At 45.1% G+C, this 16,421-nt stretch overlaps 1 protein-coding gene, 1 long non-coding RNA gene and 1 pseudogene across 14 annotated transcripts in view; 2 read left to right on the top strand and 1 right to left on the bottom strand.

Annotated features, from left to right (window-relative positions):
• Sh3d19 (SH3 domain containing 19) overlaps positions 1-16,421 on the bottom strand; it is a 181,707-nt gene that overhangs the window by 154,478 nt on the left and 10,808 nt on the right. For 10 of the 13 annotated variants that reach the window (XM_087619557.1, XM_087619551.1, XM_087619556.1 and 7 more), the window contains exon 1: positions 8,235-8,559. The exons of 1 other annotated variant lie outside the window; for it this stretch is intronic. Coding sequence is in view for 6 of the 12 variants with exons in the window: in XM_087619547.1 (XP_087475673.1) it covers positions 8,235-8,346 (112 nt within the window). In the remaining 6 variants the exon portion in view is untranslated. 13 annotated transcript variants of the gene reach the window in all.
• Positions 1,265-5,415, top strand: LOC147996335 (uncharacterized). The gene is made up of 2 exons (XR_015676079.1): positions 1,265-1,351; positions 5,056-5,415. It is a non-coding gene; the product is annotated as an uncharacterized LOC147996335 (long non-coding RNA).
• Positions 13,274-15,350, top strand: Cpsf3-ps1 (cleavage and polyadenylation specific factor 3, pseudogene 1; annotated as a pseudogene).

Below are 16,421 nucleotides of genomic sequence, written 5' to 3'. Positions count from 1 at the left end.
AAGAGGCCATTCTGTGCAACTAAGTTAACCTCTTTAAGGTTTTTTTTTTTTAAGCATGCTATGTCTGTGCACCATAAGTATGTCTGTGTACCACATGTATGTGCTGCTCACGGAAGCCAAAAGAGGATGTCAGGTCTTGGAACAAGTGTTACAGACAGTTATTAGACACCACATGGGGGCTGAGAGTTGAACCCAGGTCCTCTGGAAGAGCAGTTGCTTCTCTCAACGGCCGAACCATATCTCTAGCCTTGAGTTAACGCCTTAAAGAACAAAACTCTCAGAAACCCCACCCAACACTACTTGTAATTCATCCGCAGGCTGGAAGCAGCTCCACAGGTAACTACGATGCCACGCTCAGTAACATAGGTGCTCCACGCTCAGGGAAGGCATGACAAATGGGAGCCAGGTAGACCAGTTGCCTGTACCTCAGTCCTACTCCATCACTCCCTGTGGGACCCTCAGTGGATTATCTGCCCTTTGCAGGTCTTGGGCCCTTCATTCACAAAATGAAGGGAAGAGTCACACCTACCTCACAGGACACACACCAAGGCGAACTGAGAAAAAGATATGTAAAACAACTAGCAAACCGCCTGGCTCGTATCGCACAATCAAACAGTAACTCGCTATCTGACTCATCAGAGCCCAGTGTTTTTCCAAGTCCTCCCCAGTTCTCCGACTTCCTCTCCATTTCCAAAACTGGAAAGGAATGTAGATTAGTCACTGTACCTGTTAATAGAGCACCCTTGTGGGAATGAGTTTTAGCTGTAGGCTCACCTCAGGTGTACATGTCACGTCTTTCCCTTTTAAAGGGTGGAAGAATGTTCATGAAGACTTAGGGTAGAGGAACCGAGATTCTCCAGGACCAAGCATCCCATTGATCTGTTGAGTTGACGAGAAGACGGGGGCCAGGAATGATGTTTGGTGAGCAGAACGCTTGCCTCCCAGGCACGGAGCTCCTGAATTTGAAATTTCCAGAATTTTGAAACCCAAGTGCCAGTTGCCTGTCATCTCAGCAGTCAAGAGATGCTGGCAGAAAGATCACCAGTTCAAGGTCCTTCTTGGCTACATAGAAAATTTAAGGCCAGCCCAAAATACATGACACCCTGTCTAAAAAGGAAAACAAAAAGAAAGAAAAAGAAAAAAACAAAACAAAACCAAAAAGCGCCTTTTATACAGAAGATTTATTTATTTATTTTTTATTTTTTTTTTTAGTGTATGGAGATGCTTTATGTCAAAGCATCTTACTCTGTTGGGGTGGCTCACGGGGTGACTTCCTTCACCTCATGAAGTATGAAGTCGTGGGGAGCCATGCTGAAGCACAGAAACCTGCCAGTCACTACTAATGCTTTAGGTAATATGGATTGTATATGTCCTCGATACTGGATAAAGAGAGCATGTCACCCCGGGGGCTTCCTGGCACCCAGCCTAATCTCTAGAAAAACAGCAGGGGCCAGGGAGATGGCCAGGTGGGAAAGGACCTGAGTTTGATGCTCAGTACCACATAATAAGTCAGATGAAATAGCACGCATCTGTAACCCTAGCACTCCTAAAGTAGGACAGAGGGCAGAGGCAGAACAATTACCCATCAGCTCATGGGCAAGTCATCCTGATGCCTGGCGCAGCAGCAGAGCCAAGAGACTGCCTCTGTTTGAAGGGGGAGAGTGAGAACAAGCCCATTACGGCACACCCACAGCTGCACAGTCCCATGCAATAGATAAATAAATAAAAACAAATAAACAGATAGAGGCTTCTCAAATGTTGTCAGACAAATCTCAATAAAGTCACATTGCACAAAATATCCGACTGTCATTCCTCAAAAACAAAGGCATAAAAAGCAAGAAATATTCAAGGAGCTGCCACCACAGCCACAAGAAGCCTAAAGAGGCCGGGTAGGAGAATGCAAGATTACCAATATGCTAGGTGGGATCCTACAACACAATAAGGACAGGAAGTAAGCATTAAGGAAGCACAAGTAGTCTGGGCCAACGGCAGAGCGCCTGGCCAGTGTGTGCAAGGCTCTGGGCATCCACCCCAGCAACACAAAACCTTAGAGCAAAAGGCCCAGGAATTTGCTGTAAACTGCTGAAGGTTACAAAGCTAATTGAGACTAGATGCAAAGCTGAAATTAGGATGAAAAACAGAATGCAAATGTTCTCCCTAGAATGACACAGGTTGATAAAGCTACAGAAGCGCAGTGGGTAAAAGAGGAACAAGGAATACCCAGCAGAAACAGGTTCTGTGAGTCCGGCAGATTACAGGCTGGCACACCTGCAAAGCCAGCACTTTAGGACTGATGCAGGAGAATCATAAGCCAGAGGCCAGTGTAGGCTACACAGCGCTGCCCTGTGCTCTTTAATCTATCCCTAAAGGTCATGGGAGTATTTTCTCTGTAACCATGTATTATGATATTCCTAGAACACTGCCAGACATGTTGTAAATATTTACAAAGTTATTAGTGTTTAGTTTAAGTCCACTTTTTGTTGCTTTTGTTTAAATGTCTGTAAAAGATTTGCTGTTGTGTTCAGTTCCCAACACCCACACAGAAGCATACAACAGTTAGTAACTCATCCAGGAGACATGATACCCTCTCTGGCCTCAGCTGGCACCAGGCGCGAGTGCACATGGACGCGCGCGCGCGCACACACGCACACACACACACACACGCGCACACACACACACACGCGCACACACACACACACGCGCACCCACACACACACGAAGGCAAACACTTATACACATTGTGTGTGTGTGTGTGTGTGTGTGTGTGTGTGTGTGTGTGTGTGTGTTTTGGAGAAGTGGGATAAAGTGCAGTTTTCATGTGTATTGTGAAATGTAAAAATAAAATTGTCAGCTTTTAGCTTAAAAATAAATTTTAAAAAGAAGAGGAGGATGCAAAAGACAGCAAAGATAGTTGTGTGGCTAGGGTGTACCCCCGGTGCCTCCCTAGGGTGTTTCCCTAGCACACTCAAGACCCTGGGTTTGATCTCCAGGACTGAGGAGAGAAAGAGAAAGTAATCTGTCAACTTCTGATTGGTTGAAATTAAGTCAAGAGCAAACTTTTCACTTGTGACAATAATGAAAACTAAACATTACTACTGGGCAGTATTAAAAATAATCTGTACAGAGGCAGGAGAGATGGCTCAGCAGTTATGAGCACTTGGAGCTCTTGCAGAAAGGCTCTGGGTTTTATTCCCAGCATCCACATGAAGGTTCACCACCATCTGGAACTCCAGATCGTCTTCTGACCTCTAGGAGCACCAGCATGTGGAACATAGACCGACATGCAGGCAAAACAGCCATGCACTAGTAATAATAACAAAATAACAATAATAACAATCATCATCATCATCACCATCTGATGGCTTACAGAATGCCAAGATAGGGAACCAGACTCAGTCTCTGGGAGTCTGGTAGGACTAAGGCGTTTCCAAGAGCAGTGTTCACTTCACAGCAATCACATATGATTGCTGAGTGGTGACACTGTGTGTTCCTGTTGTTTCTTCTGCTGAAACAAAGTCCACAACTAATCTCCAGACAGAACAAAAATTCAGATTTAACTAAGTAGCAATAGCAAAGAGCTGATAGAAAGTAAACACTAATAACTAGAAACATTTACAAGTGTCTGGCTCTATTCTAGGAGTATTCTAATAAAATGCTACAGGGAAAAATATTCTCAGGATTTAGTGTAGAGATACCAGGAAGAGGAAGTGGACACAATTATAAAAGCTGTACATAGTCATCTATATTAAAATGAGAAACATTGACAAAGAAACCACAAAGAAAACAATAATGAAATAGATAAGCTTCAGAGTAAAAAATATTTGCAACCCATGTAACTTGCAAAAGTTTAGATACCTTGGTTTAAAAAAAAAAAAAAACTCCCCCACTCCAAAAAAAACCTCTCCAACAATCTATAAAAAGAATGGAGGGAAAGCATAATGTATCTACCACAGCTCCTTAAAATATGGACTGCCTCCTGTACGGGTTCATATAATTGAATGTGTGTTTGCAAAAATGTCTGGGAATAGTAAAATGTTTCTGAACATGCAAGGGACAAAAATAAATTCAAAATCAAATGTGCAGCAGATTCAAGTACTTCTGACAGTTCTTGTCCATGTTGCAGCCCAGAGCTTCACTACAGCCCTGGTCCTGAGGACAGAACAGCCACAGAGTCTACATCACACACACACACTCACATGCATGTACGCATGTACGGACACACACATGCACACACAGAACCATCACACCACCACACCATCAACACCAATAAACAGGTCCCCAAACACCCTGGCTCATATTTGAGAATACTTTATATTACAAATTGCAGTGTTTTTAGAAGAAGCTTTCTGCTTTTATAGAAATAAAACATGGATTAATTATGGAAACAGAGTCAATATTTTTTAATACCATTCTTTAGCAATGTATCAAATCACTATACATTTCAATTGCAATGGGTTGGAATACACTTTTCAAATTGCTGTATGAGATACTGGCTTAAGTTTTATTGAAACTATTAATTAAACGAATTTTGTCTTGGGACTAGAAGAGAATTTCCAACAGTCTTTGAGTCAGCCCTAAACAGGCCCTCAGACATTGTGACTCGTGTGTGCCTCTGTGAGCAGCACACTCCCCGTACTGACAACTCTCTCAAGATGTGTAACACCCAGGACAGTAAACATCTCAGCCAAGATTTAACTTAAAAAAACACACCTACTTGAGGAAGATGCAAATTTGCTTTTTTCTTTAATAAGTAAAAATAATACAGGTATATAGAGATTCTTTATGATTTCTTATCAGTTACCGTTTTTTAGAGGCCTATACAGCTAGAGGTATATGAAAATTGTTCTAGTCCATAAAGGGTGTTAAATGAAAACATACTGAAGAAGGCCCATTCTACACAATGGGGATGAAAACCCACAGACCTGTGTCGTTATCGATCTTACGATGTTGACTGAAAAAAAAAATCAAAACAAACAAAAAAAAGTGACTCTTACTCTGATGTAAGCACTTTTATCAGCCATCTTTAATCTTCCTTTTCCTCCCTCTTTTTCCAAGATCACAACCTTAGGTTTACAGAGGATGACCCTGATGGGCCTTTCCGGGTTTCCTGGGATAGGAAATTTTCCATTTTAAAAGGCGAAGGCATTCTCAAGGAACCAGGAAAGAATTGCTCACTCCAGCTTTTCCTTCCCCTGGCCTCCAGATGATCCTCTTCACCAGCACCAACCAGCCCAACACGGCGATGCCAGCACACCAGACTTAGCAGTGCAGATAGATGAAGAATCATTGGCCAATGACAAAAAAGTCAAGAACAGAGAATGTCGTTGACTGTCTAGGCTGGCCCGTGTAAATCAACCATGGAATCCCTTAAGCTGCCAAGAAACCCAGAATGAAATATAACCTTGTGTGCTTGTCTGTGGATCTCTCCCTCCGTGTTTATCTCAGTGTTTTTCTACTGGTCTGTTCAAAAGAAAAAACCAGGAGCATCAAAACATCCGGGACCATATAAAGATATTCCCAGCGTGGACAAAGGTGACCAATGCCTGAGTTTCATCCCTGTGACCCATGGTGGAAGGAGAGAAGACTCCAGCAAGTTGTCCTCTGGCACCCACACAAAATAAACAAGTTGTAATTTTTTTTTAAAAAGGAGTATTTTCAGACCTTATCCCCAAACCAATGGGGATCAGAGGTTTGAGAGGGCAGCCAGCAATCTGTGTTTGTACAACCCCTATAAGGCAATTCTGGTACACAAAGGAAAAGTTTGAGAAACGTTCGGCTCACGTATCCACATCCTGTCTGCCTGCTAGGGAGTGACATTTAATGGGTCAGCAAGATGCTCCAAGAGTTCAAACGTGTCTGGCTTTTACACTTTAACTGTCAAGTGGGGCAATCAGGATTTTGCATCACACCATCAACAGTGATGGTACCAGACTCCCACCACAGTGACCACTAGCATCAATGCGTGCTCGCCTGGATGCTCGAAAATTAATGAGGCCACTTCCCCAAGCTTTCAAACGGCCTTTTCTTCCTCCTCATCTTCCTCATCCTTTTGTGTTCTCTCTCTCTCTCTCTCTCTCTCTCTCTCTCTCTCTCTCTCTCTCTCTCTCTCTCTCTCTCTCTCTCTCTCTCTCCCTCTCTCTCTCTCTCTCTGTTTTTAATGGTTAACTATCCAGAGAGAAGGGGCAATGTCTGGGAGGGATAGAAGCATGCTATGACTCTAAGGAACTGATATATTCTTTTTCTTACTCAGGCATAAGTTAGAAGAGCCTTCTTCACTTTGTAATTAACCACACGTAATTTAGCAGGGTGAGAAAGTTCACCGGCCGTTTCAAGCTTACAAGCCCCAGGGTTATGGTATGTGCCAGGTCATAGGAGATTAAAGAGAAGGGAAGCCTTTAACCTGGCAGAGGAAGCAGGAAACACCGATCTCCTCTAAGGAAGAAGCAGAGGAACTTAGGGATGTTAGGCCTCTGAGTGAGCTCACACTCTCTCTTGGAAGAGGACACCAGACAAGTACTGCATGTAATGCCCAAGCTTGGTAAGGAATGCAAAGTCTTTGAAAAACATGTTAATATATTCGGCCGGAGGGAAGCAGCACCTATAAAGCATGCCCGACTACTAAATAACTTATCCCCAAGACAATAAAACCTAAAATCACAAGTCTGACCCTCTCACACTGATCATGGAATTGCTGACCCCTCACCCCTTCATGAAGGGTAAGAAAGCTGAGAACACCTATTTCCGGATACAGAAGCTACACATCACCTCATCCTGGCAAACTATTATCACAGAACCTAGACTAGGCCTTGGTAGCCTTCAGACATTACGGAACTAGTAAAAAGTTACAAAAATACCATTTGTGCTGGCCTTGAGGGAAAAACACACTGAAAATATGTTGAACCTATATCTGGGTCATATTTAGTTTAAATTCCAACTCTTCACCCCATGGTGCAGTCCTTTGTAAGAGTGTGACTTTCTTCTGAAAGCTACCAAGAGTCCAAGAGTCCACACTTTTATAATCTGTAAGCAACCAAGGCACAACTTGCAAATTTTTCCACGGTATTGAATTATTTACTCAACAGTTACGTGTTGTTTCAGTTAGGTTTACACTGAACAAATCTACTGATTATCACCACTTGGTGTTCGTGGTAACAGTCAAGTGTCTTACTCTGAAAAGGGTCCAGTAGCAGGCATAGAAACTTAATTTTAAGGTTCTAGAATGTCTACTTGGGAGTATGTTACCGACTTTCTTCTTCTTTTTAATCCCATTTTCTGCCTTCCAATTCCACAGACCCAACTTTCTCCATGAAGAGCTTCTCCCTGATCATTTTCTAAGAAGGCTCCAGACTGGTTAATGGGTTTCCCTTGAATCTTTCCAATGCCTTCATCTCTTTGTATGTCCTCTGGGTTAATTCTTCCCTCCAGTTTCAGATAACTGTGGTTAACCAGCTGGCCCAATAACATCCTCTCCATTATGGTCACATAGAAACCACCCCAGGAAAAGGGAAGGAGGAGTGTGGGCTCTACATTTAATTTTACACTTCTGCACCAAGCTACTTTGTGCTTCGTTGGTATGTCCCAAAACAAGATCTTAAAGGTAACTAACTATGGGCCCCCAAATGACCTCCATCCAAACGAATTCCCTTCTCCAATACAACATTGGGCACTCCCTGTTTACAACGGGGAGGGCAGTTTCAACAAATTAACTTTCAAGCAGAAAATCAGTACCGTGGGGGAGGGAAGGAAGGGACTAGAGGTCCGAAGTTCACCCGCTGCTGAAACAAGACTTGATTCAGCATAGGCACGTGGTGTGACCAGGTTGAGGTGGCCCAGGCGAAACCAAAGGGAGGGGTCGTGGTCCATGGAGAGAGCCAGGCGTAGGGAGTTCTTCATGGCCTCTGACTCACCCACAGATAAGTAATCACCCAGCCACAAGTTCCAAGCCAGCCGCCTTGGATTTAGTTTGCACGGAAATTTTGGAGTTTCCGCTCCAGGGCCACTAACAGGTAAAGAGACCATTCTGAATTGTCTCGGGCTCAGCCCAAAAAGGAGATTAAGGATGGAAAGGCCACTGTCCCGCCTTCTCGCCTCCAAGAGTTAAAGGTGTCAATCCCCTCCAGGCAACACGGAGAGCTGCGGCCGTGCTGGGCAAGGCACGAGCAGGCGCGGAGGGCCGGGTCCTAGATGCTCCCAACCCCCGTGCGCCCCTGGTCCCTGCGTCCCCCGCGTCTCACCTGCAGCCGAGTGGCCCGGGAGCGCGCGGCTCCGGGCGCGGCGCGGGCCCCCAAGCTCGCGGCGCTCTCGCAGCTCTTCCTCCTCGTCCTCCCGCCGCCGGCCCTCAGCCATGGGCGAGGTGCCGCCGCGCAGCCCGGGGACGGCGGGCGAGCTGCGGGCAGCGGGTGTCCCTCGCCAGCGCGCTCGGCGGGGAAGAAGGGCTCCACCTGCAGCGTGCGGAGCTGGGGCGCGGGCCCGGCCGAGCTCCCCGCCTTCTGGGCAGACACCAGCGGCCTGCAGCAGCTCGGCAGCTCGCTTCCCGTCCGGTCCCCTTCCCCGCCCCACAGAGGTCCAGCCTGGGATCGGGCGGGCTCCCAACCGGCCTCGCCTCCTCGGGGAGGGGTTTCGGGCTGCTGAGGCCGCCCTCCAGCAGCACAAGCTGGAAACACCCCCACAACCCAAACAGACGTGCACAAAATAAATAAAGGGGTTGGGGAGTTGAGTGAGAGAGACAAGGAGGCTTGGCCTCTTCCTGCCCTTTCACAATATTCCAGAGTCAACAGGAAACCCATTCGCTTGACACTTAAACAAAAGGGGGAGGAACCGGTTCCTAGGCGAGTCCTGGAGAGATGTGCGAGCTAGGAAGAGGCTGAACTTCACTTGGGGCACACCACCTGGAATTGAATCTAGATTCTAAGAGATCTCTGTCTCTCCCTGTCTCCGTCTCTCCTCTCTCTCTCTCTCGGTCTCTGTTTCAGCTCTGTCTCTCTGTCTCTGTCCCTCCCTCCCTCCCTCCCTCGCTCGCTAACAGATGTGGCTTAATTTGACCTCAAACCCCTGATCATTCTTAGGAGGCCTCCTAAGTGGTGGAATTACCGTAGTATCTATCATATCGGGCCCATCCCCCTTATATGCCCCTTTAAAAGTACCTCACTAGGGAATAGGGTTTTTGATGTTGTTTTCCTTTTTTTGGTAATGAAAGTACTCTATGATACATGTCATAAATTAGTTCAAAGGCACAGAGTGTGCAACAGCAAGGATGAGCCTCCACGCACACTATGGACTTTGTGGGCGATAAAGATGCGCCCTGAGTAGGAGTAAGTTTATTAGTTGTAACAAATGTACCCCGATATGGAGGATGGTGGTAAGGAGGGAAAGTGTGCATAAGGGGGTCAGGGAGAGCATTCGTACTTTGATTTCAGTTTTACTGAGAATGCAATACTGATCTAAACAGTAAAGTCTAATTTCTTTTAAATACTAGATAGGACTTTGGGTTGGGGGAAGGGGGGGGGTAGAACAGTTCCCTAGCATGGGGGAAGCTTAACTCTGACACTGTAGAAAATAAATACATAAACAAATACAGCTTCCCAGTATTCAGCTAATTGAGGGAAAGGCCACCATCCCTAGAAATCCAGGAAGAAAATGTGTTCAAGGAGCTCCTTACCGGATTATTCGTAGACAGGTGATTTTGTAGGAGAACTGGCTTTGAAGTCAGAGGCTGTAAATTTGAGGCACTTAACTGTGGGACCTACCCCCTGTACACTGCTCCAAAGCTGGACAGAGCAATGTAACAAGTCATTGTATGTGCCTACAGCACACATCTAAGGTTCCGTAGGTGCACATACGGAATTTCACACAGAGAGGCACATTCTGAAACTGAAACAGCAGGCAAGAGTGCTCCCTTAGGAAAGGGCTATGTGGGATGAACAGGCCTTTATCTGCAGCCTCTGGCTTTCTTTCTGAGGGCTTGTGAGGGGAGAGCCCCCACGTTCGCCGTGCTAGAAGAAGAAAGGAAGAGAGGGGTCACTGGAGGCAGAAAGGCTCTCGTGCTGTGGCTTTTCCTCTTCGGTTGGTGACTGTTGCTGCCTGAGGAAACTATTTCTGTTTTTAGGCAGATAAGAACAAAATTCAATTTTAAGAGATTGAGGTCAGATCCACAAGTTAAAGCACTACTACTGTGTAGGCAGTTAAATAAGTGGACTCTTGGGTAGCTCAAAATTGAAACGGGGGTTTAGGATTCTGAATGCACTGGGGTGTCTAAGTGCTTGGGCTCACTTTACGTGGAAGCGTGTCTATCATGGCCTTCAGGAATAAGGAATAATTTCAAGGTCCCTCTCTGACAGCAGCATGACTGCTGAGGTCAATCTGCTATTACCCAGACCCTTAGTTTGGGAATCCCTGGAGGTCGTCCTGGATCTCCCATGCAATCAGAGTTGGGAGATCCACATCCTCTTGGGGTTGGTGTGTGCTTACACTTGCACTAGGCTAGCATGGTTTCTAACTACCATGTGCCAAGAACCGCCCCAAATGATCCCTTGAGGAGACCAAAGAACCAAAGACTCAGACAGTTACTGTCAGGAACGATTGTAGTGCTTTTCATACGAACTTTGCCATTTTAAACGAGCACGATACATTCTTGGTCCTCCAATAAGAGAGAAGGATGGCTGTGGAAGGCTGTCCTCGAAGTTTGCAGCCGTAGTTGCATTTTGATCAGAGAAGCAGGATCACCCAAAAGTAACCCTCAGATTGGACCTTGTATTAGCCAGGGTTCTCTAGAGTCACAGAATTTATGGAATGTCTCTCTATATTGAGGGAATTTATTGTGATGACTTATAGTCTGTAGTCCAACTAACCCAACAGTGGTCAGCTATGAATGGGAAATCCAAGAATCTAGTAGTTGCTCAGGCCCATGAGGCTGGTTGTTTCAGCTGGTCTTCTGTAGAAGTAGATTCTAACATGTGCTGGCAAGTAAGTGCAAGCAGGCAAAGAAGAGTGAGTCTTTCTTCTTCCAATGTCCTTATGTAGGTCTCCAGCAGAAGGTGGGGCTCACATTAAAGGTGTGTACACCACCACGCCTGGATCTGGGATTTACTTTGTCCCAGGCTGATCTTGAACTCAGAGATCCCCTCGCCTCAGTCTCTTGGGACTAAAGGAGTGTACAACTTTACTAGGGCCTAAGCTTTTCATGGCCACTATACTTCAGGATCCCCATGCCACGATCCAGGTCAGAAACGTGTGTCTTCCAGCTGAGAGTTCTACATCCAGACTGGCAGGTGACAGGAAGAGAAACTGAGCCCCTGAACCTGGCTTGAGCTCCTGAGACCTCAACACCCAACCCCAGCAACATCCCTCCTCCACCAAAGCCGTATCAATCCAACAAGGCCACATCTCCTAACAGTGCGACTCGAAATGGGTTCATGTGTGTTATTTTCATTCAAACCACCACAGGGCTGCAAATCCGCTTAGAGCTGTTGGTGACAGAGAAGGTATCATCATTGGAATCTTACGGTTATTGTGCCATGGTGGCCATTGTTGTGGTTCATGGGTGTCATAGCCGAGTAGGACTATTGGCTGCTTTTCTCCTTTGGAAGCTCGTATGGTACCTTCTGGTACCCTGAGAACTAATCCTTGTGTCCTCATGGGGGAGGCTTTCAGGTCATATCCAGCCCTCACTAATGGGTTTATGAGACTTTGGAAGATAATCTACAACCTCCACTTTACTAAACCAACATAATCTCTAAGTACATTCTAAGTATTTATCACTATGCCCACACACAAGGAAGCTTCTCTGCAACAGATGCATACCACTACATAAAACACAAGCAGAGTTAAGGAACCCAATCCCAACCCACCCATCTGCAAGACAATTCCTGCACATGAGGCTCGGGGATCATTGCAGAAGAGAGGGTGGAAAGATTGTAAGAGTCAGAGAAGCAGGGAGTTTGCTGTGAGATTGTGTCTCCTAAGAATGTCAAAAGCCACACCCATAAAATCTCACCAATGTGACTGCCCGACCTGAACAAGGACGGCATCACTAGACAGGCTAACATGGACAGGGGAAGCTCACAAGGCCTCAAGCCAAGACAAAGAACTACAGACAACTAAGGAATGCTGAGAATGGGAGAAGAAGACACCAATCGGTAAACCAATGCCAAATGGTCAGCCGTGAAAACACACAAATGCTAATGACATCATACAGACTGAGCATGTCGTATTTGTATTTAGGAACACACACACACACACACACACACACACCAATAATTAAAGAAAAAGAGACTATGAATTTGAAAGCAAGCAAGCAGGTATATATAGGAGAGTCTGGAGGGAGGAAAAGAAGGGAAGAATGATATAATTATATTATAATCTCAAAAATAAAGCTAAATTATTTTTAAAAACCACTCATAAGAACTAGCAATTTAAAACACATCAAAGAAAACACAATATTGCTGGACATGGTGGTATATGCCTTTAATTCCAACACTGAAAGGCAGAGTCAGGGAGGTCTTTATGAAGTACAAGCTAACCTATTTCTACATAGCACATTCTGGGACAGCTGGGGCTTCATAGTGAGACTTTGTCTCAAAAAAGAAAGAAAGAAAGAAAGAAAGAAAGAAAGAAAGAAAGAAAGAAAGAGAAAGAAAGAAGGAAAGAAAGAGGAAGGAAAGGAAAGAAAAGAAAAGGAAAGAAAAGAAAGGGAAAATGCAATATGAAATCTCTGTGGCCTTAAAGACTGAAAAGATTGCTCAATATAAGGGAAAATATTGGCTCAAGGCCCCCCAGACCAAGTTCTCAGCACAAAGGAGATTCATTTTCTCCAGAGGGCAGAGGTCAGGGATAAGGGACAAAGACAGGAAATAAAGGAAGAGGGAGAATGGGAAGAGAACAAGGAAGAGGTGGAAGGGATATTTGTTCCTGGGGACAAAGGACTGCCTCTGGATAGAGACAGACAGACATGGCACATAGGAAAATGGCAGTTTCTAAAAGTACAAAGGGAAACCCCATGTTAGGATGAGGTGTTCAATTTTGATTGAGCATGTTGGTTAGGTGACCCAACGGGGGCTTTTGATTGCTGGACTTTAATACCTTGACAGCTGGACTTGATAACCTCAGGAGGAGGAAGTGGCCAAAAGAGAAATAGACCTTGGTGGCTAGCTTTAGGAATGTAATCTAATGGGTTTTAGCAAGGTAGAGGGAATAGGAGAAAAGGATAAGGCCTGCCTGAGCTGTGCTTGCCACACTAGCCAGTCTCTTCGTTCAGTGGTTAAAATTGTTTGTTGCGAGTTTGCTGTGGCTGTGCTTTGAATTTAGAGACTGCAGCGGTGACAGGTTCATGATCCCCCACTTCTCCCGAGACTGCCAGGATGTCTGCAATTCCTGCAGAGGAGAGCAACCAACTACTGATCTGACCCCTTGGAGCTGGGTAAGAAGTGGAAGGCTGAAAGATCCAGAGTTGGGGTCAATCTAAGGCCAGTGGGAAAATTCCACCACAAACCTCTGAGCACAAGGACCCCTCCCTTCCAGGAGGAGTAGAGCCAGCTTAGTTCCTGGAACAATTGTAAGCCAACTATCAGACAAAGCCACTTGTGACTCCCAACCGACCCTGTTGGGAGGTCTCAAACAGTCCACTGACCACGAGTCAGTGTGAAGGTCACTTCGCCCCACCAATACTACCCTGCCTAGTTACTATTGTTTGAATTCTGCCCTTATTGTTTGAAATCTGCCTTTATTGTTTGAAATCTGCCCTTATCAAAGGTATATAATTCCCTGTTAGTCTATTCAGGGTTGTCTCTGTCTTGAAGTGGGGAGACCCCAGCATGCTGGAACAATAAAACTCTTCTTGCTTTTGCATTGATCGCTGCCTTATTCAAGGGGTCCCGATAGAGGTCCAACTCGAACCTCACAATGTATTATTCTGGAGTTCAAAGGAAGGAAAATCATGCTGGACTGTGGGATCTACCCTGTCCTGGAAGGAATGGATGCTCTTCCTTACATTGACCCCAACAACCTAGCTGAGATAGACCTTCTATTGATCAGTCATTTCCATTTGGACCACTGTGAAGCCCTGCCTGGTTCCTTCAGAAGACAAGTTTCAAAGGATGGATGTTTATGACCCATGCAACAAAAGCTATTTATAGATGGCTCCTCTCAGATTATGTCAAAGTCAGCAACATATCGGCAGATGACATGCTGCACACTGAGACAGACTTGGAAGAAAGCATGAACAAAGTCAAAGCCATCAATTTCCATGAAGTTAAGGCAATTGAGGTAATCAAGTTCTGGTGTTACCATGCCAGTCATGTCCTGGGAGCAGTCATGTTTGTGATAGAGATTGCAGGTGTGAAGATTTTATATACAGGTGATTTCTCAAGACAAGAAGTCAGACACCTAATGGCCGCTGAAATTCCTTAATACCTTTATATTAAGTCAGACATCCTGATCGTTGAATCTATGTATGGGACCCATATCTATGAGAAGCATGAAGAGTAAGAAGCACGATTCTGCAATGCTGTGCACAACATTGTCAACAAAGGGGCAGAGGGCTCATTCCTGTTCTTGTTCTCGGAAGAGCTCAGGAACTGCTCCCGATTCTAGATGAGTACTGGCAGGATCACCCAGAGCTGCAGGACATCCCCATTTACTACACATTGCCTCTGGCAAGAAGTGCATGGCCGTGTACCAGACCTATGCGAATGACATGAATGGCAAGATCTGGAAGCAGATCAACATCAACAACCCCTTCGTTTTCGAGCACATCAGCAACCTCAAGAGCATGGATCACTTCGACGATATTGGCCTCAGTGTTGTAATGCCTCACCAGGTATGATTCAAAATGGCGTATCCAGAGAGCGGTTTGAAAGGTAGTGGTGTCATAAGAGGAATGGTGTCATTGTCACAGGGTACTGTGCAGAAGGGATACTTGCCAAGCACATCATGTCTGAACCTGAAGAAATCACTACCATGCCTGGACAGAAGTTGCCACTGAAAATGTCAGTTGATTACATTTCTTTCTCTGCTCGCACAGATTACTGGCAAACCAGTGAATTTATTCATGCTCTGAAGCCATCACATGTGATTTCAGTCCATGGGGAACAGAATGAAATAGACAGACTGAAAGCAGCGCTGATCCAAAAAATATGAAGATAATGATGAAGTTCACATCAAGGTTCACAGTCCTTGGAACACAGAGACTGTGGCCCTGAACTTCATGGGGGAGAAACTTGCCAAGGTCATGGGCGTTTCAGCAGATAAGAAACCAGAACAGGGCCAGCAGGTCTCTGGAATTCTTGCTAAAAGAAACTTTAATGATCACATACTCTTTCCCTGTGACCTTTCCAATTACATTGACCTGGCCATGAGCACTGTGAGACAGACCCAAGCCATCCCATATACTAAATCCTTTTACCTGCTCTATTACCAGCTCCAGAAATTGATGGGTGATGTAGAAGAATTAGAAATTCAAGAAAAGCCTGCTCTGGAGGTGTTCAAAAGCATCACTGTGTTGCAGGAGCCAGGCATGCTGGTTCTGGAGTGGCTGATGAACCAGTGGCTCTAATGACATGTATGCTGACATAGAGACTGCTGTGGTGTTAGAAGTTCAATCAAATCCAAAAATAAAGAAAGGTGCGGTGCAGAGTCTCTGAGACTCTAGAGATGATCGTTTACAGTAAGAGGCTGGAGGTCATGCTCCAGGACACATTTGGAGAAGACTGTGTCAGTGTGAAAGATAACTCTGTCCTCAGTGTCACAGTGGATGGGAAAACAGTAAAGTTAACTTGGAGACTCAGACTTGCCTCCCAACATTCCAACTTTTTGCACTCTTGGCATTAATTTCTGTTCCTTCAAATAAAATACCTTAGTTTCTCTGGGGGGCAGGGGGGAGAACATTTGTCACTCTTTTTTTTTTTTTTTTTTTTTTTTTTTGGTTCTTTTTTTCGGAGCTGGGGACCTAACCCAGGGCCTTGTGCTTCCTAGGTAAGCACTCTACTATTGAGCTAAATCCCCAGCCCCACATTTGTCACTCTTACAAAGGACCTGTCCATAATTCTAGCTCCAGGAGATCTGATCCCCTCTTCCTACAGCACCAAGCATGCTGTGTGTTACACAAACATACATGCGGGCAAACACCTGTACACATAAAATAAAAATAAAATCTTTTAAAATGAAGTTACTTTTTTCTCTTCCAGGGTGTTTGGAAGTATTTAGAAGTACTCTGAATGTCTTAGTGTTTGATACATTGTTGCAGACTTTCCTGAACTTGACTGCTAACAAAACCAGAATCTCTGCTTATAGGATTTTTTATCTGTATACCAAGAAGGTTGGGAAATCTCCAAAAATCCACATGTGGTATGTGCCCCGGCAGGCTTCAAGGGTTCATGTTGTAAAACTTAAAGTTTCTAAGAGGGGAAAATAAATCTAGCCAGGTCTTT

Source organism: Rattus norvegicus, chromosome 2 (assembly GCF_021556685.1).
Source record: "Rattus norvegicus strain SHRSP/BbbUtx chromosome 2, alternate assembly SHRSP_T2T, whole genome shotgun sequence".
Classification (NCBI taxonomy): Eukaryota; Metazoa; Chordata; class Mammalia; order Rodentia; family Muridae; genus Rattus; species Rattus norvegicus.
The sequence above is the reverse complement of the archived record's forward strand: the minus strand, read 5'-3'. Positions and strand labels throughout refer to the sequence as shown.